Source organism: Oreochromis aureus, linkage group 16, assembly GCF_013358895.1.
Source record: "Oreochromis aureus strain Israel breed Guangdong linkage group 16, ZZ_aureus, whole genome shotgun sequence".
NCBI lineage: Eukaryota > Metazoa > Chordata > Actinopteri > Cichliformes > Cichlidae > Oreochromis > Oreochromis aureus.
The window spans coordinates 25665827-25692573 of NC_052957.1; the positions used below are offsets into that span (position 1 = coordinate 25665827).

Here is a 26747-nt window from a genome sequence, read left to right on the forward strand (position 1 = left end):
TCATTGATTAAGTGAGCTATAAATAGTTTTGCATTTAAAATCAAGAAGAAATTGTAATATCACTTATATTTTAATAGAGCAATTTAAATAGTGATCAACCCAAGTCTGCGTTTTCTTATAGTTTCCTAGCTGATTATTTACAGCAGAAACTAGATTTGACGGATGCTATAGTCACCATAATGCAATGTAAGCCTAACATTCATATAAATCTGTTTCTAACATTTTAAAATAGGAAATCAGGATCACAAATTCAACTTTTTAAAAAAAAGCATTTCAGTCATGCCGTAGTAGTCAAGCCGAGCAGCATCGTAGCGTTCTGTGTTTACTTCTGTCCCATTAGCTTGTGCCGGCCAGTGCCCCGTCACTTCCAAACACTGCAGGATTGATGAGGGCCATGGCGCTAAAACCTTTCCGTAGTCATTAGTTTACTTCAGGGGATCTGAAGAGATATGCCTGTTACATGCAGCTAGACGGCTACGGAAACACACAATCACACGAGGGACCACACGGGGCCGTCAAAGCTGTGTTTGTGGCCCTGTGCAGTGGTTCTCGGACACTATGAGAGGTTTGCACGGGAATCTTTGGCCCACTTAATTCAGTAAGCAGGTCATTTTCTTTTCAGTTAAGTGGTTTATTTCAAGCAATCCACATGGGGAATATAGATAAAGCAACAATTAACAATTAAACTCCCACACCGCAAACTAACAAAGCATGTTTATACTCAAATACTCACTTTGATCAAGTGACGTGACAACTACTACAATCAGGTGTTAGAAGCTTATTATGAACTAGCCCTTTCGGCTAATATTGTGTCCAGTAGTTCAGCAGTCCCCAACCTTTAAGATTTATTCATAACACATGGGAAAAAACCCAGGGAAACTGAGTTAACGATAAAAACGATAACAAAATAACAATAAAAACTGATTAAAAACCCTGAAAACCATAAATTTCACAGCCCAGCCTCAACTCTCGTGGCCCGGTACCAAACGATTCACGGACCGGTACCAGTCCACGGCCCGGGGGTTGGGGACCGCTACATTAGTTTGTCAAAATGCTTTCTCTGGCTTTTTAAAAAATGTTTTTTATTGCTGGTCAGCATGAACTTCATAAAAGGACAGTATTTAAATATTAAATATGCTCCATAGGAGCAGTTTGTTGTAACTTGTAGTAAAGTGATTGTTTTCTGTATGACTTTATCAGTCTTTCATATTGTGGAAGAATTTTCCTCTTTATAGCGTTGCCTTGAGTATATTGAGGTGTTGGGCCATTTGTTCATGCACAATCCTCTTATTATTATTTCTGAGATTCTGTTGAAGATTCGTATCTGTGCTTTGGATTATTGTCCCAGTTTGGCCAAGCTTTAACTGTCAGACAGATGGCCTCACATTTGACTCTAGATTACGTTGGTATACAGAGGCAATCATGGTGGACTCCGTGACTGCAAGGTGCCCAGGTCCTGTGGCTTCAAAACAAGCCCAAATCATCACCCCTTCACCACAGTACTTGACAGTTGCTATGAGTTGTTTGTGCTCATATGCTGTGTTTGGTTTTCACTAAATGTGGCACTGTGCATTATGAGCAAACATCTCCACTTTGGTTTCATCTCGTCAGATGTAAGTTTGCGATCCAAAGCTTTGCTGGCATCTTCTTTTTAGAGAGCAGCTCTCTTCTGGCAACCCTTCCAAACAGTCTTTTTAGTCTTTTTTTTAATTGTTGGTCATGTCTGCCCTTCCCTAAGGCTTGTTCTGCCAGAAGTTTCTTCCTATTAAAAGGGTTTTTTTCCTTACCACTGTCGCCATGTACTTGCCCATGGGGGGAATCTGATTGTTGGGTTTTTGTTGTTATACGATCTGTGGTTTACTAATACAAAGTGACTTGAGACTGCTGTTATGATTCGGCACAGTATATTAATAAAACTGAATAGAATTAATTTTATTAATACTGAGATGTAGCTTGTTTTTGTATTTTCTCTGAGCATTGCATGATCTGACCTTGGGGTGAATTTGTTAGGACGTCCACTCCTGAGAAGATTGTGGGATTGAACACACACTTGAATGCTCCAGACCGGCAAACTGCCAAAACCACTTTTATAGAGATCATCACACTTTCTGACGATCAGTTAATGAAATGCATTTGATTAGCACCACTTGGCTGCTACGTAGTCTTTTGATTCCTATGCAAGCAGTAAGGGTGTGCTTAGTTTTTCCACAGGACTGCACGTGGACAGGACTGTGTGTGTTCTTTTTCCAATGTCTGTACATGATTAGGACAATTAATGGTATTGCTTGCTCTTAAAATATGTTAATCATTAAAATAAACTTAAAATGGCAGAAGACGTATAGATTTTTAACAGATTTGATGCTCCAGTCACTATTTCATGATTCCTTGTGCTGACACTTATCAGTGAAGAGTGATGTAAAGTTAAATAAGTTGTGGTGAAGAAGAAGAAACTCACAGGGGTAAAAAGTGAGTTTAAGCTTATGCTTATCTTTGGTTACACGGATAATTTTCCTTCATTGTATCAAGTAACATAGAATCTCTGTATCCTAATGCCTGGCATTATCGTATCAACATATCGACAGTACGCTTGTCTTAGAAGTGCTTTAATTCCCGTCTGTACATACAACATTGATGTCCTTCCTGACTTCAGTGGGGATGTCAGGGAGTTACGTGCAGGTTGCTGTTCTTGCGTTAGTAATTCAGGAGGCTGTGTGATGGAAATTGCACTAAAAATGTAAAGCTTCACGTAAGTTGTATCAGCACTTCACTGACACTTGGTCAACATAAAAAGACATCCAGAGGTTTAAAAGATAAGCTTGTTTTTGCCTCGAGATGCTGCTTTGTTTGCTCCATGTTGTAATTTGTTGGTTTGTCCACTACTTACACATAGGAACATACTCGTTTGCACAACTTCTTCCTACATCTGTACACAGACCTACTCAGGTCAGACCCACCTTCAGTACACAATAATAATCACTGAGGGATAACAGAATTTAATAAAAGGTGTGTCAGTCGGAGTGGAAATAGCCCAGAGGATATCGAAATAAAATATAGAATTAAATCCTATCAGGTCTTGCACAAATACTGTCAGTTGTTGGCATGTGTGTACATATGTATACATGAATTTGTGTGTGCTCTTGCTAATCTAAAACATATTAGTTCTCAAGTCTTTTTATCAAGATTGGCACACACTGTGAGGGTGTGTTCATCCGCGCATGGACGACACAATCAGAGTGTGTGTGTGTGTGTGAGTTTTTATGAATGCTGATGTGGTAACCATTGGTAACGTTCCAAACAGAGCAGTTTATCAGTGGTACCTATCACCATGAGGCGTCTACTTCACCCATGCACACAACCTTGTGTTTTAATGACACTCAGTACAGCTTTAGACAGGATTTAAGGTGGTGCCATCTTTCTTAGAGGTCTGAGAGGAGGCCTCAAAGCGCACTCATGTGTTTTTCCAGCTTTGTGAGGGCATTTGTTGGCATAATCACTCTGTAGCCCCTCACATTAACCTTGAACATTGCAGCATTGGTGAGAACATAAGACATTTGTCTTATGTTCTCACCAAACACAACCTTATTCTAATCTTAACCCATAAAGATTTCACATTTCCTCATCCAGCAACTTTAAACTAAAACAAACCAAAAGAAATTGTTGGACCAAACGCACACACACCTCACCACACCTCTGCGTCTGTTTCGTCAAACACTACTGAAGGAAATGAGAAAGCTTTTGCCTCCAGATTAATATTATTACTTTGTTTAGCAATCACTGGACTGAATGGCTGGTGGTTAAACATTAAATGTGCTCATAATGGGCCCACAGATCTTGATCATTCTGTTCTTATTTATACACTTAGATGACTGAGTGTATTGCAGTAAAACTCCCTCGTATGGTTTTATTAGAAGCCAGTTTAAGATTTAACTTGAATTCAGTTTGTGTGCAGTAATGCTAGCAGTGGCTTTTTTATGATGCTGCAGGATTCGAAGTGTCTCCAGTGCAAAGCATACTGTGTTTACAAGAGATGAGTAAGAAAAGTACTTGAACTGTTTGCTTAATATATTTTATTTATGCATCTTAGAATTTATCAAAATGCTACAGGACTAATATATATTTTGAAGGGTCAGCAGTATAATCGCCGGTACCCTGTCTCAGTTTTGTATATTGTAGCATGTAAGTATCATAAATCACTCATGCACGGTGTAAACAACAATAGGCTCTACCTTGCTGTGGGATGATTTCTGTGAGATTCATCACAAATAAACCATTTTTTAAATCCAGATTTTCTCTTTTTTTTCGTGGTCAAAAGAGAAGAGTTGGAGTATCAGCATCACTGACTGTTTAAACCTGATAAACTGTTTGTATAGAAAGTGACAGACAAATAATTTTTTGTTGTTGTTGTTCTTTCAACAGGATTTTCCCCCGGGAATACCTCCTACAGCACATCCACCTGTACTCCCTGGCTGACCTGCAGCAGGTACATGCACACAGAACAGGATGCATATACCATCGAGCATTAAGGGTCTGGGTGATTTCATTCATACATTCAGATGTTTTCCGTATTCGTAAGATTGTAGACCAAATCAAGTGACAAATAATCCCTTTTTTTAAACTTGCTTTGATACTTTAATCATTTGAAAGTCACCTTCTGTATGTATTTGTGGGAATGCACCCATACACACTTTGGTAAGCCCATCGTATCTTTTAAACTGTGACTCTGTGTGACAGCATTGCTCTTAGAGTTGGATCAGTCCTGTTTCTGTGTCAAGTATCTCTAATAATAATAATAAAAAGCTACCACTCATGTGCCATCTGTGGAAATGCACGCAGCTCTCTTGCTCGCCGATAGATTCTGCTGCTGCAGACGTATGATAAACTCAGAATGTGTTCTTGAAGCTGGAAGCTACAAATTCATTTCAGCACCCTGTAATATTTTGCTAAAACTCTGGATTGTGTTCAATACTGGTATATTTGACTAAACCACAACATTTGTAATAGATTTAAAATTGAGTAGAGGAAACATACTGGGCTGGTTGCCACATCTTTAAATGATGTGTTTTGGTGTTTGAATACAAATTGAAGGTTTAATGTAGAATAAAGCATAGATTGTAGGCTTGAATAAACTTATTAAACAAGTAAAGCAGCGTTTGGTTTGTCAGTGTCTGTTAGAGAAACAGATGCTAAAAATGACATTTTCAGTCTGTGTCAATCTTAATATGATGAACATTCATTGTTTCATTAGTCATTGGACGGTATGTTCTTTATTATCAAGAGCACACAAACATTTGCAAAGAGCTAGAAGTTTATTTAACAGTTTTAGGTGTTAATAAATACATATTTCGCTGGTGCTCCTTTGCCTATATTTGCTGGCATTAATATGTAAAATTAATTGAGTGTGCTTTTCATCGCATTTCCCCACAGAAAAGATTAGTTCAATTTTTATCCAATGTAGGAAAAGGTTAAAAAACATTGCTGAAATTTTAATGTCATAGCAGCCAGAAGCTAGGCTGTGAAAATGAGCTCATTTAGCGATCAAGTCTGCACATGTTCACCACTCATACGACTCTGCTCTGAGATGGGTTTCATTCATTACCAAAGTCATACACTCTTCGTTATATTTTAGCCAGTCCTACATTCCCAACGCAGGAGCTATTTATTAGAGCAGCAAATATGTATTAATCCACTACTGAAAATAGACCTCAGCAAGAGTGGATGAACTGCAGCTGAGAGCAGCAAACAGGGACTGGACGTGACAAACACATTGGTTTAAACACAACCTTTCCTTTGTTTCTTTGGCGAGTGTCCGTGTCATAACAGTGATAAGAAAGGGCGATACCCTCCAGCAGCCTCATTTGGAGACTTTAAGGGTCCAGATTGAGAAAACAATGGTCTGGCATCTTATCCTCATGACTCTGCGTTATTACTCTGCAGTAACACAGAGACTTTGGCATTTTAGTGAATCACCAGATTTTCTCATTAAATTGCATACGCTTATATCTGTGAATGAGTTTAAAAGTCCTCATCTCTTTTTGAAATTATCAATGAGGAGATTTTAAAGCATAGATTCTTTTTTTTTTCTTTATTGCTGGCCTTTTTTAGCACCGAGTCGCCGGACTGAGTTAGGGGGGGTCAGAGGAAAGCGACCAGAAATGACTGAAAAGTTCTTTTGTTTGTCATTATGTTCATTATGTTGTACCCTGCCCCATTTTTTTCTTTCATCCTGCTCTTACTCAGAGCTTGGCCACAGACTCTCACGGTGAAAGAGATTGGAGCCCCCCCCCTCTGCCTCCACCTCCATCTCCACCACCTCCTCCTCCACTCCCACACTCTGTGTCTCTCTGCTTCACTAATTGGTCACATTCAGAATCAACAGGCAGAAAAACAAAGCGTGACATCCCTCCATTCTTCTAAACATCGCCTTGGCCTCACACACGCTCAGCACATGTGTTGTGTGTGTGTGTGTGTGTGTCTGTGTGTCTTTTTCCTGCTTAAACTCTGATTTTCTATCATAAACTCTAAACTGGGGATTTTGAACTAATTTCAACAATGTGTGTCTTTGGTAGAGAGTGCACTGCTCCCTCTCCCCTCTCTCACCCTTCCTCCCACAGATTCTCGAGCACTCTGCCTCTTAATTGGTTTTCCATATTAACAAGCTTGTTTCTTTTGATTCGCCTCCTGAATAAAATGACACTCTTAATCAACGTGGCTTTTTTTGTTCCACCCCAGAGGTCAGTGAAGGCTCAACTCCCCTGGCTAAAGCCTGGAACGCACCAGTCTTTTTTTTTTAACCTCCCAACAAATAGCCTCCACCCATATCCCCTATTAGAGACCCATTGGTTTTGTAGAACCCATATGTGTTTGTCTAAGGACGCTCTGACCCGTCCCTCTGCTCGCTTTAAGGATGGTTTCTAGGAAAGAAAAATGCTTGTGTGTACGCAGACAGCAGGCTTCCCACAGTGACACCCTGGCATTCCCTGTATGCCAGGCATGCCTCTCCACTCACACTTGTCCAGGCACACAGAGGCCTCTTAAGTAAATGCTCTATGTTCTCCGAAAGATTTCACCTCATGCCTTTAATTGTAAGGGGAGCTTTAACCTCAAATATTCAAGCAATCCACATAATAAGAGCTATTTTTGTTAAGAGATTGCACAATGCTAATAGTGGTCGCTATACAGTTTCTGAGGCTATATGTGATGATTTATGATGTCTGTGGAGGTTTTTGATTGGCAATGGCATGGTGCAGGTTGATAAAATGTAGGTAATTAAAACCCATTTCATAGATACCTGCAGTGAGACTCGTGGTAATCCCTTGTCATAATGATAAATCTGGCTTTATTTGTCCCAAACATTCCTAATAAAAAAATTTAGAGGTAATTTAGAAACTGTGATCCATTACAATTTCTACAAATGTAGTTTTTTTTAAGTATTCTGTTTCAGCGCATCTGGTTAAAGTTGATTTTCATTTTGAATTTTTTTAAAGTATCCATTAAATTTAATGGATCTGTGTCAAAATATTAAGTGTTATGTCTTTATATCGTAGTCTATCCCAGAGGTAGGCAACTCCAGGCCTCGTGGGCCAGTGTCCTATAGGTTTTAGATGTGTCCTTGATCCAACTCAGCTGATTGAAATGGCTAAATGACCTCTTCAACATGTCTCGTAGTTCTCCAGAGGCTGGTGATGAACTAATCATTTGATTCAGGTGTGTTGACCCAGGATGATATTTAAAACCTGCAGGACACCGGCCCTCGAGGCCTGGAGTTGCCCACCACTGGTCTATATTCTTGTCTCTGTTGCGATTTCCCTTTAACAGTCATCACTTATGGTGTGCATACGTTTGAAGATGCAGTATGTAAAACTGTTGGTTTAAAGTGGTTTTGATTGATTGCCATGATGTTTGTTACTTAGTTAACATCTGTGTGTTGTGTAGCAGGAATATAACCTGCTAGCTAATGCTGGCCTGCACATCAAGATTGAGGAAGTCTTTGTGTTTATTTTTTCTTATAGTCCATGGTTATTGTCAGTAATGTCAAGTAAGGGGATGTCTGTCTCGGTGTGAGTGGCACTCTAGAGCCACACCAGAGTAAAAATAGGACAGCAACCTCCTTGCAACTAGAAGAATTGGTAGCTGCCACATGATCACAACTATCAATGCAATCACGGGGGGGACAGACCGACTGCAAGTAGCTGAGGGTGCTGCCTGCTCAACCGACTGGTTGCCCAGATTTCAGGGCAGTTCACAGTTAGGAGGCAACCTGTCACACACAGTCATGATCCAGCTTGGCTGACTGCAGTCACACTTAGATTTAGATTTGTGAGTAATTGTCATCTAGTTTATAAACGCAGACAGATTGAGTGCAACATGTTGGCAATCTGTGTGAGTCTGCACTCACGAGGTCTCTTTGGAACAGTGAGGTCTAATCTCGCTTGGTTGTAACTGTTTGTATTCTGGTCATATTCCTATTTAAAAGCAAAGTTGTGAAGCACCTGCGCCATTTTGCGGTTTGACTATTGCTGGAGGAATTTCTGAATTTCTGTTTCAGTTCTATGAATTTGTAGCTGGATTCTTTATCTAAGTAATTCATATGAGTCACAAACAGATTGAGTGTACTCGGCAACTTGAGCCATTCAGTCACAAACTGATTGCGGACTCATTCAAACTTATTGTCGCCTTGATGCACCAAAGTTGCTTTCAAGACAGCAGATGATTGTGAGGGGTCACAGATCTTGTTTTTGTCTTCAAAGCTAACATGTCAAAGGCAGCAAGATCAGTCTAGTGCTTCTCATGACGTCAAGGGCTCGAGGCTTTGTCCCTGCAGCAAGCCAAGGTGTGTTTCCTACGAGCAAATCAAGTCGTTTGGTTAATTTTTAATCCTTTAAGAGGCTAAATCATCTTATTTCTACTATCGCTGTGTGCCTTAGTAGAAAATAAATGGAATGATGTCACTAAAGAGTAAAGTATTCTATTGTGCCATTAAGGTTGGATTTTTAAACTAAAAAGAAATAAAAGCATCAGAGAAACACGTTTCTTACATCTGCTCAGCCAGAAGATTACTTGGAAGTCCGGGGATTTTTGGGGAATCTCCTGAGAAGACAGACTCCACCATCCATACACTGACATCCAACATACGTCAGGTTTTCTGTGTGTGTGACACAGAGAGAGGAGAGAGGGTGTTATCCAAACAGATCTCACCCTGGTCTTTCCAGCCATGTAATCCCAGCTGGCTTTCTAGTGTCTCAATGGAGCTGCGGTAGTGTGTGTGTGCGTGTGTGTGTGTGTGTGCACGTGTGTGTCCGTGTGTGTGTGTGTGCACATGTGTGTGTGTGTGTGTGTTTGTGGGAGAGCGCGAGTGAGAGAGGAGGGCAGGCGAACGGCTGTTTAACAGCAGTTTTAGGGGATTAGGAGGTTTTGGAGCACAAAGACTCTGCATGGAGCAGAGAAAGAGGTTCAACTGGAGGGGGAGGAGTTTAGGAGGATGGATGAAGGGAGAGGAGGTGAAAAGTGTGTGTGTGTGTTTTCTGGGAGGGTTTTTTGGAGGGAATGAGGGTTAAATAGGCGAATACTTCTACAGCACTGCTCTGTATGCTGAAATGAATTCTGATAGTGCTTCATGTTTTTTTGTTAAGTATAATCATGAGGACCTTTCTTTCTATGTTTGGGGGGTGTTGCACATTCACTGGTGTAGACGTTCATAGTGACTGGCTTACTGGGGGATGGACGAGCAGCTTGTGAGCTGCCATTCAGTCTCATTGTTCTAGTTGGCAGTTCAGGCTATTAATGTCACTTACCTTAAGTATGAATTATACTCAAATTCCAATTTCTAGACAGCACTTTTAACTAAATGGTTCCAGGTTTATTTATTGAAACTAAACTCAGGAACTAGTTTCGTTTGTAAAGAGGTGAAAAGGGAGGCTAGAGAATTTTGTTTTAAAGATAACTGAATGTTCTGTATTTTATATTCTTTTTAATAATCCCAATAATTTCCCAGTTTGTTTTGTGATTGCTGTGCAGTATATTTTTTGTATATTGAGACAGAAGTTGGTCAGTCCCTAAGCGACCATTAAAGACAGCTCTACTGGTTCACCCACACACTCTGGACGGTCATCAATATTTGGCTTCATTGTTGTTCTGCCCAAGTTGGAAGTTCTAGTCTAAATGATTACCCCACAGTGACCTTGCTGGTCTCAGGGCTTTCAGTATAACTAATAGAAGTGTCGCTGTATATTTATGGGATGGCGGTGACAGCAGGGACCTAATGTGATAAAATCATTGAGAAACCAGTTTGCTGTAATTCATTTGAAACGGTAATCGTTTTAAATGTAGAAACTATGCGCAAGAAATAGAAATGGATTTCCTCGTTTTCTTTACGTTGCCTTTATATTCTCCTTCTTGCATATTTATTTCTGTCACTCTCCATCCATCCATCTTTCTCCATCTTTCTATGCCTTCCTCCTTTCCCATCATCCCCCAAGAGAACCAGCCAGCCACCAGAGCTGTGCTGCCAGTCGTTTGATTCTGCCCAGTGCAATTATAGTGGGCCTTAATTACTGAGCTTGTCAGCCTCCATCAGGAGAGCCATTTGTCATGTGGACTGGGCTGGACCAGACTGAGCAGGCCTACTTAGGTTTGGTGTGGGGGGAGAGGGACACACAAATCCGTGTGCCACTCTCGGTACCTGTCCGCCCGTCTGTCTGTCCGTCTGGAAACATTGTTTTTGGGGGGGGGGTTGACTGTTGTTACGTTCTCCCTAACATTAACTTAGTCACTGTTTTGGTTCCACCGTTTTGGTACTCTTTACATTTTTTAAAAATCATGTCGATATCGTCATAATGTAAAGTGTAGTTAAATTAGTTATTCATTTTCCTAATGTTTACATTTTTGTTAACTTTGTTGTAATATTCTTTGACTCCTCTCGTGGTGCTTAGCTTAAATTCTTTCATTCCCTTTTCCCACATCTAAAGTTCTCCCCGTTTGGTCTCCTGTTCACAAGAAATTATATCACCAGTCTCGTACTTGTTTTTCTAAAATGGCTTCAAAAAGCGGAGCACCTGCATATAACCCACATTTTGTTCTGTTTCCCATGGACTGTATTTAAACGATGGACAAAGCCACAGTGAACTCACCCACAGGTTTTGTAAGCTACAATTTTCAAGCCTCACAATTAGCATTTCTGTGTTTTTTAAAACCAGATGTGAACATATTTGGATGGTAGAGCTGGGTGATTATCAGCTGGTGGAAACTACTTCAGCTTCTTCTAGTGTGCTCGGAGATGAACAAGGGTTTAAATAGGCTGAAGCTCCACAAAGAACAGTTTATTATTTGATCAACATGATTTTTGGTGGGTTTTTTGTTTTGTTTTGTCTTTTTTTTTAAGTACCATGTTGGTCAAGTAAAACTGTTTTTCATACCAGAAGTGTTGCTGGAGCTTCAGACTCTTTAGATCTTGGTAATCATATATTGTTCTTTAATAAAGTCAAACATTAAACAAGAGAAAAAGGCATACATAAGTCTTAATACTATAGAAATGGTTTATTTGTATAAAAATTCACCCCCTCCAGAGTTATCACGATGGTGGATATGGATTTAAATTGTTTGAGTAAGGCTGTAAAGATGTTTATTTCTGCTCTAAAGTTTTGAAGTTATCTTCAACTGGTCATAACTTGAAGTGGCCAGTAAAGTTTTTGGTGGCATTTTTCAGGCCTGGAGGTTACCTCTCGACTTTTTCTAAGATGGTGACATTACTAGAATGAATCCTGTTGTTAGTTAAATATTGGTCCAAGGTATCAGGCTCGATTTCATCCAAAGACTAATCATTTTGTATTTTCTTTATGTTTGTAAAGATACCCTACAGGTTTTTAAATCCATTCAACTTAATGAAAAGTGTAGCAGTCTTTGCTTTGGTCCTGTCACTGTACCTCGGTGTGCTAGGTTTCCTCTGTGTAAGTGTGGTTTCTTCCTCCTCTCTACGTCTCTCATCCTCTCGTCCTCATCGTCTAACAAACAGCATGAAGGAGGTTATAATTGGCAGGTCCAGAGCTCTGCCAGGTGGAACCACTTGTATCTGAATACAGGCTCTCGCCCTCTCTCAAGATCTCTCTTGTATATTGAATCTGCTACTCTTTCTCTTACTTTCTACTGTTTTTTTCGATTAAATTTCTCCCTCTGTCTTACATATCCTGGGTTATTAAGCTTATAGCACTGTCTGCACTGTTAACAAGGTACAACAAAGCTTGAAGCCATGTTGAGTTTTTATATCTGTTAAGAGTGTGTACACCCTTTCTGTGCAGTCTCTCATCGTCTATTCATGACTCTACAACTCCAGCCCCCCACTGCTAAGCCCCCCATCCCTCAGTTCTTTAAGGAACTTGCCAAGCGTTGCCATCAAACGTTGTTCACCTCATACACTGTCTGCCTTACTTCCTTTAGTTTCCTGTCTTGTTTTTCTGCCCTCCACCAAGCATTCAACTTTGTTTTAGTCCTTTTTGAATGTGGCATTGCATTAGTTTCTTCATTTGTCATTTTCCTCCATTCCCCCATATTAGTTTCAGACATGTCTTTGCCCCAGATCACCTGCACTTTGCAAAACTCAACTGAATTTGCTAAACAAGGATACTTCAACATGTTAGCCAACACATCCTTCCCCCAAGATGATCTTGAAATAATTCAAGGGACCATTTTAAGAAAGTACTACACAGTAGAGGCTTTCCTTGAAGAAGGCAACTCAGGTCTCGTACCCAAATGTTACAATACAAAAAAACAACCAAGTCCTGGCTATTAAAGTAAACAAAAGCCACTCTGAAGTTTTGCGAGAGGCAAAACTGGAAATTTTCATTCTGGAGCATCTGCGTTTATGTGGGAAAATCCCAGTAGATCAACAGTTTCTGAAATAGTTTGACCAGCCTGTCTGGCACCAGTAACTATGCCATGTTCAAAGCCGGATTAACAAGCAGGTGAGCAATAAAGTGGCTATGAGTGTACATGAAAAATATTTTAAATACTTCTACGATTCTTTTAGTGCAAAAAACCCCCAAAAAACAACAATATTTCTAGCTTGTCCAAGGTGGTGCTGAGTCTCTGCTGACTTTGCACCATAATTTAATAGGTGATCACATACAGTTGGTAAGGTGGTCTTCTGCTGTTTTTGTCACCAGCAGACTTTTCTCAGCCTCCACCTTTAAGACTTTAATATGACGACACTTACTGGGCAGGACTGATAACATTTGCTGCCGAGGCCTCACATTAACATTACCATTTTATTATTAGCCACAGCTGCTAGCCACTAACTTAATGTCTAGTCTGACAAAATGGGGAGTATAAGAAAGTTTGACCTCTGACCTGGGGTGGAGCAATCCTTTCAGCACAGGGAAGTTTAGACCCTTCTGTTGTGGTACTCAAACACCCCAAAATTTTCTGACATTGTCATCTAATGTCATAATTTGCCAACTCATCTAGTACTAGCTTAATTTGAACATTCTGAGCCATTGGTCCTCTGGCTTATTGCTATTTGCCAGCAAAGGATCTTGTGTACTTTATTATAGTCTGTTAAAGATTTCCGTTCTTATTCCCGTCAAAGTGGGCTTCATTATTTATTTACGGCACAGCTACTTTTCCAGGTGACTTCAAGTCAAAAGACACAGCACAAAGAGCGAGCGAGTACAACAGAGAGCGAGCGAGCAGAATGAAGACAACAAAGAGAAAAAGCAAATTAAAACAGGAGAGAGTGGATATGTAGTTATAAAGCCAAAGTAGCTTCTGTTTTGCCCACACATTGATGATGATTTCACATCACTAAACAGGGTTATCAAATGTGGATAGAAACCTATAAGAATCTAATCATTCTCATTGGATTCAGTGTTGTGTTTTTTTTCTCATTGAATACAATGTGTTTGTGTGTGATTGTCAGAGAAAAGAAGGCGTGAGGAGGATGTAGAAAGAGAGAGAGAGTGGCATACTTACTGTCTCTACTGCATGTGATTAGGAGACAGAAAAAGTGTCTGGTCAACATAGCTGATTCTTTGCCTCTGGTTTAATAACTAAAGAGTTCACTAGTATAAAACTAGTGAATTATACTGAGATCTGTGGTTATTCATTCTGTACGCATGACATTATGATGGGGGCCTGAGCCCCCCTAAAGGTTAGATCATAGAAACGCCCCTGCCTTTCAGCAGCCAAATCCGCATGAGCTACAGTGCTAGCTCCTGGCAGATTAGCCGAGAAGTACAGCTGTTTGTCATCTGCATAGCAAGGATATGAAATGTCTTTGTCAGTCAGACATGTATAGGTACATGTATTGGCAACCCTCAAAGATTGCAGCGGTCCCAGATCAGATGTACACACTGGAACTCTTTCCCATGTTGCTTGTCTGTGTTTATTGTGCTATGGTGTGTTGATATCTGTGCATTCCTGTATTATCCTTTTGTGTTACACATTTCGATGTTTTTTTCCTCGCTACCTAGCCTGACCTGTCTCCCCAATGTGATGTTTGTGTATTGTATGTACGGTCGGCAAGGTCTGTCATCTTGGTTGCGGGCAAAAGACCTGCAACTGACAAATAAAGGCTATCTCATCTCATCTCATCTCATCTCATGATGCTTCTCTGTTGGTCCTTCTGTAGAATGACTCAATAAAAGTGCTATAATAATAATAAAAGCCTTATCAATGTCATGTTTTATTTGATTACACTGTCCCTCTGTTCAGCACTTTGGCTGACACTTGATGTCTCTTAAATGTTCTATACAAATAAAGCTGTCTTGACTTGATTGTCAAAATATTATAGTTTCAGCTGCTTATTATAAAATTGCTTTCTGAATTAGTTATATTAAGTTAAATGTTATCAAACACATTCATTAGGAATTTTGTTCAAACATTAAATGTATATTTTGAGCTATGATGCATGCTTTAGTACTTTTCATTTAGTTTTTACCTTGGTGCATGTGACTAATTCTTTATTGGCCACCCTAAAGATTTTTCAACTTGTAAGAAAAAACTTAAAAAGGAAAAGATAAAAACAGACAAAGGAGGAGATAGTGGGCTTAAAAAAAGGTAATGAAAGAAATCAGAAGAAGAAACATAGCAACTGTTACACTTATTGTCACATTTCATGTTTTTCCTATGTCTCCTGCTACTCATCTTTTTTATCCCTCACACCCGTCCATGCTTTCTTATCATTCTCTAGGTGATTGATGGAAAACTGGCTCCTTTCCTGTCCAAGGTGATCAAGTTTGCCAGCTCGCATGTTTTCAGCTGCAGCTTGTGTCGAGAGAAAGGCTTCATCTGTGAACTCTGCCAAAACGGGCAGGTCATCTATCCCTTCCAGGAGAACGCCACCCGGAGGTACACATCCTTCGATAACCTTTCTACAAGTTAAACATGACTGTTTTTACATTTTACTTCATATTATGAGCAAAAAGGTCAGCTGGAAGATCAGCGCACATAACTGATAGTTTCCAGATAAATGTATTTAAAGTTTTATTTTCTCAGTGGAGTCAGGAGACTTTATTGACTCAGTAATTGTTTTGAATCCAGAAATTGATTAAAAACAGTTTGCATGGGAGAAAGCCGGGTAGCAGCCAGATAGCAAAGCTGACACTTTGCTATCTGGAAATGAGGTGCTAACGTGTACGTGACTTTTTGAGCACCAAGACTGAGTCTGCGGTTTGTTACTAACACTGGTTGGCATGAGAGCTCTGTGTGTGTGTGTGTGTGTGTGTGTGTGTGTGTGTGTCTGTGTCTGTGTGTCTGTGTGTGTGTGTCTTGGGTGCAGGGATTTTCACGACAGTGTCCAGAGCCTCGTCCCCATCACTGAAACTCAGAGTGACAGATATCACAGAGATAAGAGCTGATCAGGACCAATAGTTAAGACTGTGAGCTGTGGACGTACACACACCCTCCTTGTTGAGCTGTGTTTTATGACTTGAGAAGTGTTAACTGATAACAGTCATATCTGCTGTCCTTACTGGAACAGAGCTGTAAAGATTTACTGAGCTGTTGACTTAGTTATACATACTCAGAAGATGCAGGAAATGAGCAATAACTGGGCGTTAATAGCCTATGCTACTTCATGGATAGTTCCAATCTATTGCTATCAGATTACGATGTAATATTTGTAGTTTGAACTGTGAATCCTATTATGGAATATCGCAATATGCATTTCACTTAACGGTTTTAGACTTCTTTGGAAGTTTGGTTGTTTCCTTTCTAGAATTTAGGTGGGAGCCCTGATGCCACTTTCACTGGTGTAACAAACACTTGCGGCTGATTTGCTTAATTTTCCGGAAAAACTGGAAAAGGCTTAAAAAGATCATTTTTAATTACAAAAATTCTGTTATAGTTTTGGACACTTAGTAAACTTGGTTGAAGTTTCAAATTCAGACTGCCTTAAACACTCAATTTGAAACTTTTTTCAACTCTTAGCTCTGCATGATGTCATTGAGCACAAAAGCCCCACCCACCTGCTGTTCAAACCTTCTGTTTTCAAGGGTTAGCAAATCAGAAGAAAGCTGGTTTCAAGGTAGAAGGAGGAACTCAGGTGTCTTATTTAAGAAAGTGAATGAAATTGGATTGCACCAGTAATCTGAGTACAATAAATATATTTAGAAGTCAGATTCATTAGTAGATAGAAATGATATATTCTCAAATATGTTTACTTAGCCTTACCCTGAGCTGCCAAAGCATAAGGTCATGCCTATGTAAGACCTAATCTCATAATCTCACCACACAGTCACCATCCACTCCTTCCTCACATAATTCGCCACTCAGTCCTGCAGGGCCAAATGACACCTCATGCATGAGAGTTGGTATGGGGTATGAATCTGACTCTCTGATAGTGTCCTTGTACAGCTGGCGAAACTTGACCGACGTGTGTCTTTGTGTTTGCAGGTGTGACAGCTGCGGCGCCGTTTTCCACGCCGAGTGTCGACAGAAAGCACAGCCGTGTCCTCGCTGCGTTCGCCGGGAACTCCACCACAAGAGGCCATCGTCCTTCTGGTCACCTGATGACGACAGCCCAGGCTGTTTCCACGTGCCCTACCAAGACACCTGAGACAAATACCCGCAGGAGCGATAACAAACAGGGCACCGCCGCCCAGCCATCATCCTGGACAACAAGGCTGTTTCTCTGATTTGTGTGTGTCTGCAGGATGGACCTTGTGGCAGCAGTGACCAGGGAGTGGACTCGGAGCATTTGTTGCAGCGTCAGGTTTGTGTTTTTGTGTGTGGACCTGCCAACGCACATGCCTGAGCCGAGCACCCTTTGGCTTGCTGTAAAGAGCAGGAAGAAAACCGACTGAAGAACTGCTTAGTCAGGCTACTTGCATTTTGTAGTCCAGCACAAACAGATTATCCTCTGCCATCCTTATCCCCACTCCTCCTCACTCCTCATTCCTACCTTTTACATTTTTCCACCTCCAGGAGCTAGACGTGCATAATCAAAGCTGATCAACTGGAGGAATTCAAGCTTAAAAATAATGTGGTGCATTGTAACCACCTGCTCTCAAAGCCTGCTTAAGTTTGACAATACAATGAGTAGTCAGTAGGCAGAAAACTAGTAAACAATCTTGGCAATGGATGTGTAAAAAAACAACATTAAATTTGCTGCTCTCTTTTAGGTGAAATAAGCAAAATTTTAAATTCCCCCTCCTCTGAGACCAATCAATGTTTTTGTCTTTGTTTACAGACTAAAATAGAAAATAACTGAAAACGGATCTGTGTGTAAGGGAAATGGGTCCAAGTGATAGAGCACTCAAAACTTCAAACCCTTTTTTCACCATTTTTCCTTTCAGAGAGAAGGAGCTGTTGTCAGCTTGTATTCATGTCAGTGATATTTATGTCAGCAGTCAAATATTAAAGGTTAAGGTATCAGTTAATTAATTTTTATAATGGTAGTCAAAAGTGAAACGCATTTTATAAGATGTATTTTTTTCCCGTGTTCTTATTGACCACTGATAAGAAAAAAACATTTTAACAGAAGCGATTTGGTATAAAAATCCAGTCCTCAGTCTGCAATCAAGAAGACTGAGCCTGAGATCACTTTCAGAACGTGCTGGAGTGAATGAAGTACACAAACTGTGTCCTTTGTAAGAGGATTTAGAAAAGTGTGTTTTAATGACGAGTACAGGACAGGAAGGTGTGATTAAAATAAGCTGTTTTAACACAAAAATAGTGCCAGGAGGAAAACTTCTGAAAACAGTCCTGCAGCACAATCAGATGTTTTACCCACCTAAGAGCAGATTTCCTATAATATTGCTAAAATCACATCTTCTCTGAACGCACAGGTGCGCTGACGCACAGTGGCTCATAAAAATCATAAGACCAGATTTCACAATAGTGCCACAAATTGTTGTCGAGATGCTCAAACTCCCTGAACAGAGTTACTGTAAATAACAGATTATATTTTCAGCGGGACTCAAATGTTCTCAGCTTGTCTCCTAATGACAGTATTAATTTGCTGAATTAGCTAATGTTTTTATTATTTATAATATTTTTACTGTCTGGGGAAAAAACCCATTGTCCTGCAACATTGTGCGATAACTCTGCATTTGGAGCACGTGGATAAACACAGGAAAGTGGATTCTGCTGCAGGGCTGTTTTAATGAGCAGTGTTTTAGTTTGGTTTTTTAAACTGTGGCAATGTGTCGGCAATGACATTTACAGTCTCTGACTAAATCCAAACTGACCACAGCTGCTGCTGTTCTGAAGAAACAAAAAAATAATTTGTATGAAAGTATAAAAATCCTTCCTCTCTCCTACTTATCTTTTAAGTTATTTAACGTGTGGATTTTCACTCACTCGTTTGATCAGTGTTTCTTTATTGCAGACTCTGTCAGTGTGTTTGGGCACGTTTTCTTCCCTCCATCACTCTGACTGTAAAATAACAAAAGGGGCAATAATATAAACTGTAACTTAATCGTTCATTGTTGCCTTTTTCCCCTCCTGTGTCATTCTACTTCCTGTTGTGCTTTATTCATGCAGAATCTATCAAGCATGATAGCAGCTTTAGCGTTTTAGTATCTCTATGCAACCTAGATGGCCTTTATAATCCACAGCTCTGATGTGTAAAGGTCTGGGAACATTTTCTTTACAGCGCTGAACCAGCTGTGTTTACATCAAGTTTTAAGAATATAATAATGAAAGGAAATTAATCAAATTAATTTTCTGTCTTCTTTGCTGGTTTAAGAGTAAATAATTAAATCCTGCTATTTTTTTCTGGTTTGGTGTAGAGTGAAATGTTAGATACAGTAAGCTTTTATTTTTTCTACATAAAATATGAAACTGCTCCAATCAGTGAAAGATAGTAAAGTCTGCCTGTAGTGATCACTGAAAGCTGCACTCTCTTTGTTTTTAAGCACTGTAATAAAATCAGATTTCAATTATATTGCAAACCAGGAAATATTGGATTTCTCATCATCTTAAGACTCAAGGACTGCAGCTTTAAAGTTCAATATGCCAAAATGTGTAATATGTTTTGTTTTTTGTCTTTTGTTTTTCTTCCTAACAAGCTGAAATCTCAGTGCAGATCTGTCCTTTCTTAACCTCCTCTTCATCAGCTTGTTTGAGCCATAAAATTACATCAATGTTGAAATGTGACAAACTTCAGCTCTGGTTTGATTCAGGAATATGTGTTTTTGTGAGATCAGTGACAGTTCTACGTGTTTGTGAAGCACTCAGGATGCTACGCATTGAAACTAAATAGGATGTTTGAGCTGAAATGAAATCATTTTTATTTATTTTATTTATTTATTTTTGTTTGTTTTGATGGTCATAACTGAAGTCATGTCGGGTGATATTAAAAACAGTGTTTAAGTTGTCGATTGATCGTGCCTGCTGGAAAAAGACTTTTGTTTTTGTTTTTTCTAATTGAGTTTTTTTTTTTTATTGTTTTACTTTTTGACTATGAACTCATGCTGTTTTTGTACTTTGGAGCCCAGCAGAGGTCAAAGATCACTCAACTGTTTATCACACAGAGTTTTGCACGGAGAATAAATCACGTGTAATCAAGTCCAAATCCAGCCCACCACACAAACTTAGCTCATCTGTTTCCAGTTGCATAACGAGCATAATCAAACCTCATCCTGGCCCCAACCTTTATGCAACAAACAGCTTCAACTCAGAGGGTCTATTCAAAATATGTCGATTTAGGGATTATATTCCTGTTACTGATTGCCAGATTGTAGAGTTTGTTTGTTTGTTTGTTTGTTTGTTTTTAGACTATGGCTATTTCTACAAATCTACACATCACCCACAAAATCTGATTTCATGCCACTAAAACATTACACACTGCAAAAGGGAACAAGATTCAAAGCCTTTTTTTCTTGTAAATTCAACAAACCATCAACTGAATAAGCACACAAAGCACCAATGATGCACAAATTATAGAAATGAAAAGCGTTATAGCTTTTCTGTGTGTAGAAACAGGCAGCTTACACAAAGTTATACACACAAAGTACAGACTCTATATTGTGATTTTTGCACAATATACAAAAAAATGTGGGGGGTTATCCCCAAAATATTAATTTCACAAGCAAAAGTGCAACAGAAGAAAAAGGACTCAAAGAAGAAAATGACTGAAGAAATGAGGCTACATCTAACTAACCTTTATTTGTGTGTCTGTGTCACCCTCAATTTCATACGAGTGTAATCGATTGAGCTGTGTATGGGTAAAGTGGGTTGTAAAATTAGAACCTGTGTGAAGCAAGAGACATGCATTTACTTTTGGCCGACTTACTAAGTGAATTGGCTACAATTGTTTCAAAGACAATAATAAATATATTAGTAAAAGTTAAATTCAAACAATTACCCGTAAACACTGGATACTAATTACTGTAGTACTTTATATTACTGTTGGTAACAATGTAGTAACAGTGGGGCAGTAAGAAACAAAAGCTAATAATGGCGCAATTACAAGTTATTACCACTTAATTACAAAGTAATTATCTTGTATCAACGCTGATATTTATGATGTTACCTGTACTGTAATGCTATCATTAGCCTATGTCTGTGAATCTGAGTGAAATATGGGTGGAATATGCATTTGTGTAGTTACTTGTTTAGACCTAATTATCAAACATTAATATGCTATGCACACTGTGAGCTAAGATTGTGAACATAGTAAACATTATGCATGCTAAACATTAGTTGTTGTCATCTTAAATAGCTCAGAGCACAAGTATAGCCTCCGGGTGATGCTCACTTCTCTATTTGTACAAGTGAAGTCATCTGAATAAATATATAAAACACAGCAAGAGGTGTGTAAACATCCTGAAGACATAAGCCAATATGCAAATTGACGCAAATGCATACAAGGTCTTAAAAGACATGTTTGCATAAACAGAGCAACACTAGAATCTGTCCAAAAGTCAGCCTGTCCTCATCTGCCACAAACAAAATGACAATAGTGACATTAATATCAATTAAGAGCCAGCTGTTTTTCTGTTTGTTGTTTCTGACATAAGGCAGAATTAATTCTAGTGTTGTAATATGATAATAGTATTCTAAAATATAAAACATCAACCAATATTACCTTATTATGAGGTTACTACCAGTTTCTGCAAGTCAGTGTATAAAAATTTGAATGCAGATTTTCCTGTTTTGTTGCTAGCAGGTTATTTTTTTATCAACATATTACTATTATTAGCTTTTGGTTTAACTTCATAGGCATATGGCCTGTTATTACCCATCTGCATAAATGTCAGTGTAATATTACTCAGCTCTTTATAGTCGTTGATACAAGTTAATTACGTGATTTTTATCTCCTCATTTCCAACTTCACTATTACCATATTTTTACCGATCTATAATAGAAAGTACTACCATAAGTATTTTTTAAAAGGTAAAAGGGACATTTAGTTCTGTTGTTCCAGTCTAATGATGCATTTTTCAAGAGCAGAAACCTACTAATTTATGGAAAGAAAACACATATAAGACAAATACCTGCTGGGCCCTACAATTTGCCGCTATGTAGCTAAAGTTACTTGATTGTGTACTTTGAGAAATGTATTAAATTACTTGCTAATTTTATGCTGTTGTTTCACTGCAACCTGGAAGTCCAGGTTCATGTTTATTTGATTTTTAAATAATACTGCAATATTGCAACATCTGCAACATCTGCCAGCTGCTTTTTTTTTATTTCTTTACATGACTGCAGTGTTATCCTAGTAACCTCCAGCTCAAGCCTAAGTTGAAATTTTAAGGAAGTTTTATGACCGTGCGAGCACAAGGTTGTTGTTTTTTTGTGTTTTGTGTTGTTTTTTTTTTAGTTTTTGGTACTTGACTTGAAATGTTGCTCATGTTTCAGGCACAGGGTGATCATTGCAGTGTGGTCTTAGAGAATAATATATTGTACAGTATTTAAGCACAGTAGCTGGACTGAAAATCTTTTGCACTTTTAAGTTTTTTTATTATCCTTGTTTTCACATCCAAATTCTGATGCAAATACAGGGAGTTGAACTTTTTTTCTGTCTTATTTAATCAGCCCTTCCTGCTGTTAGATTTTGTTCAAATTTTTTCTGCTAGCCACTGATGCCAATAAAGACAAACTCCTCAACAGTGAAAGTGTTTTGAGTGCATGTTGAGAAATTGTTTGGGTTTGACTGCATTAAGGAATGCTAATATTTTGTGTACAGTACAGTGTAAAAGCGTATGAGTGTGCTAAGAGTGTACTAAGATGCATCCAAGAATAAGAGGTGTATCTTCTAATTGTAAAACTGGATAATTATGAGTCTGAGCTGAGGGTGGAAGAAGTACTCTAAGCTTAAATTGAACTTATTGGTATTACCATGTAGTAGAAATACTCTTGCTACAGATATGTAGTTCAAAGATTTGCATTAAAATATAGTCATGATACGAAAAGTAAAAATTATGGAGAATTTGGGGTTCTTCAGGGAACTAGAGTTACAGAGAGTGATTCAAAAAAGAGGAAATAATCAGTGAGCAGCAGTTCTCTGGGTGAAAAATGCCTTGTGGATACCTGAGGTCAGAGGGGTAACAGCCCTGCTGCTGATAGGAAGACAAAAGTAACTCCTGCAACCTCTCATTACAACCAAGGTATGCAGAAGAGCATTTCTAAACCTTCAAGACCACATCAGGTACCATTCGTGTCGGCTAAGAACAGGAAACTGAGGTTGCAAAACAGGAAATCAAAACACTGGAAAAAACTGTTGTCTGACAAGTCTTGATTTCTGTCACAGCATTCAGACGGTAGAGTCAGAATTTAGCATAAACAGCATGATCGCATGGATCAATCCTGCTTTGTATCAACAGTTCAGACTGATGCTGCTGATGCTGTTGGTGTGGGGGATATTTTCTTGGGACACTTTGGCCACCTCATTATCAACTGAGAACCTTTTAAATGTCACAGCCCACATGATGTTGCTCATGTCCATCTCTTTATGACCACAGTGTACCCTCATATGATGACTGCTCCCATCAGGCTAACATGCCACGTCAGAAACTCAGATCATATAAACTAGATTCTTGAACACGACAGTGAGTTCACTGCACTCAAATGGCCTCCGCACTCTCCAGATCTCAATCCAATAAGAGAACCTTTGGGATGTTCTGGAACAGGAGATTCGCATCATGAATGTGCAGCTGACAAATCTGCAGCAGCTGTGTGATGCTGTCATGTCAACATATCTGTCCTGTCAGATGCATGCGTACTGCAACTGATTCAACTGAAAGATCTGTGTATATGCAGCATTAGACTTGATTATGACTTAGTAATTTATTAATCAGTCATCTCATTGCAAGAAGGCAAAGTTTTGATTTATGAATCTGATTTTTTTTTCTTTAGAAAGGAGAAAGACAAGTCTGAGAAGATGTTAATACTAGAAACTGACAAAAAGTGGAATTTGAAACAATTCTAGGGCAAACACTTTTTGTTAAAACAAGGAGAGGTATCCTGTTAGTCATCTGAATAAATATACATTGTGCAAACATGCTGAACACATTTGCTAATATGCCTGAAGTATTTATGCAGTAAGACTGAAATCATGTGTTCATAAGTCATGCCTGTCGTCACCTGCCTTCAGACATTAATATGGTTTTAATATCAATGTATGGCTTCAAGAGTCATACTTGACTATACTGTTAGCAGTATTTTTTTACAAAGATATGTGTTCTTGGCACTTGAGTTTAGTACCACATTTGAGTACTTCGTCCAAAGTCTCAGGAGATAAAACTCTATTTACAGAGCAACAGTTTAATGAGAGCCCAAGATTCACAGATTGTGACACATGGATCATCATGAGCCGAAAAGCGCTGTGTGATGTGCACAAAAGTTTCACTGAATGGATCTTGCGCTGAGAAGCTGATTCCAAGGTCAAAAATGAATTTCCAAATGAATTCACAGTTTGCTAAGGTGAAAAACGATAACGTGTCAGTTTGCGGCCGATTATAAAATTATGAGCTCAGCCTCAAGCTGAGCTGACAGAAAACAAGATCCATGTGAATAAAGGTGCATGTAAACCTGCTAGAGTGAACATGGATATTGTGTGAGAGAGCGGGGAGCTCAGAGGCTGACTCATTTGCCTCTGATGTATGTCGAGCAGCGGGCAAATTGAAGCTGAGTGTCGACCGTGCTTAATTGTCATCGCCAATTAGTGCATTGTAGGACGCCCACAATGGATCAACTGTAGCGAGTAGAACGAAGTCCTTTGTGCTTCTCCAGTGGCCTGCGAGCCAGTCAAGACTCATTTAGTGGACTGAACAACGACGGAGCAGAAATGCCAACGAAAATGAAAACAAAAGACAGTTTAAGGAGGAAAAGAGGACGAGGAAAGAAAAAGAGAGGAGGAGGAGGAGGGGGAATGTGGACAACGGTCACAGAGGAGGGAAGGACCGGGCCTCTGCTCTCCCAACGTGAGTGGAGAGTGCATGGCTTCGACACGCACACATACACAGTACCTCCACCTCGACATTTATCGAGCCGCTACACAAAAGCTGGCAGGGCCCCAGTGTTCCCAGTGACCTGGTTGTTCAGACGCTCGTTTGGCCACATCGACGCTTTCAGCAGGCCTCAGCCCTGCTGATTGTCAGTGTGCTTTTACCAAGGTTAAAGGGTAGATCCACTGTTTTCTACTTAAATCCTTAATGAGATGTTTTTTGTTGTTGTTTTTTTTAATTGAACGCAATTAAGCACAAAACAACCTTCTAAACAGAGATTCACAGAAGCCTTCAACAAACCAGTGACAAGCCAGGCAGAAGAGGTTTCATGAGCTGCCAAACTGTTGGGGAATTGGTTTTGAAAGACAATTCCAGATGATTGCAACTTATTCTATCCTGTCAGGTTTGCAATTTCCAACTAATTCTAAAGATTAGTTTGTACAAACTAATAGACGTTCTTTCTTTAAAGATAATAAACCAAATATAAACCAAATTTACGGTCGACATATTAAAGATTATGTCAAAAATGCATCTGCATCATGTGTAGCAGAGACATAACAAAAGTTAGCTTGCCAACTGGCTCGCCATGAATCTGGTGATTGTATTATTTTGTTCTTGCTGCTGTTCATACAAAAAAATTGGACTGATTGTTGGTTATATTAATGGACAGGCAGACAGCCAATTAATCATTAAATGCACAATGGCTACAGTCCTTGGCAAGTGACATTTGGAGACAAGAATTAGCAAAAGAACTGGCTAGCTGCTGTAGGTTTTTAGCTTTAGCTTAGCCTTTACGCTGACTGTGTTGTGAAAAAATGTCATGAAATTCCATATTTTTCTGATGGAAACTTGTCATATAGCATATATTTACACATATAGCATTGCATTTATGCAACAAAAAAACGATTGTTTTCAGAAAAATCACAGTGAGAAAAATAAAGTTGACATCAAGCGATGATCAGCTGATCCTGTTGTTGCTAAACAAGAAGACGAAGAAAGTGAGAAGGTGTGTAAATGCTTTAACACCTTTTATATCCACTAACCCACCCACTGTCATTACACATTTCCTGGGACCTGAGGCTCGGTCCCTGCACCAAGTACAGATCACACAGTTGGGGAAATCGTCATTTGATCCCCTGCTGAAGTTTGCACACTTAGAAAGAAATGAACACCCTGTTTTTATGCTAGTTTCATTTTAATGGAGAGCGACAGAACATCAACCAAACATCAATAAAGAACTCATTACATAAAAAATATAAATTGATTTGCACGTTACTGAGTGAAAGCATTTGATTCCCAAGCAAAACATGACTCAGTACTTGATGGTGCCATTAATGATATTGTTACTGGTGTTGTTCTTGATGACTGTGGTACCACTGCCTTTCTCATGATCATCCTCACCCCATGGGCCAAGATCTTGCATTGATGGTTGTTTTACATTTCTTCCATTTCTGAATAATCCCGCTGACAGTTGTCACTTTCTCATCGAGCTTCTTGCTGATGGTCTCGTGGCTCATTCCAGCCTTGTACAGGTCTACAATCTTGTCCCTTACATCCTTTGACAGCTCTCTGATGTTGCCAATGGTGATGGAGAGATTCTTCAATGGAAGAAGTTGGCTCTGTGGACAGGTGTGTTTTATACGCAAAAGAATTTTGACCTGGAGTATCTGCAACTGATCAACTGACTGACTAAATGTAATCTGCGTGCCACATGTGCACATAGCCAATCAAATCCTTATTATTAGAGGATTGTTAGACAATTTCTTTATAAGGGAGCAAACTTTAAGCAGATGATCAAAGAATTATGTCCCTCACTTTAGCTGTTCATTATACAGAACTGCCCATACAGCTCAGTTGTTGGATAAG

General features: G+C 39.2%; 1 protein-coding gene across 4 annotated transcripts in view; it reads left to right on the plus strand.

Moving 5' to 3' along the window:
- Positions 1-22550, plus strand: part of plekhm3 (pleckstrin homology domain containing, family M, member 3) — a 49169-nt gene extending 26619 nt beyond the window's left edge. For all 4 annotated transcript variants that reach the window (XM_031732952.2, XM_039600286.1, XM_039600284.1 and 1 more), the window contains exons 6-8: positions 4417-4480; positions 15179-15336; positions 16882-22550. In XM_031732952.2, the coding sequence (XP_031588812.1) occupies positions 4417-4480; positions 15179-15336; positions 16882-17044 (385 nt within the window). In that variant the 3' untranslated portion in view covers positions 17045-22550. The remainder of the gene's footprint in view (positions 1-4416; positions 4481-15178; positions 15337-16881) is intronic.
- Positions 22551-26747: the final 4197 nt, after the last annotated feature.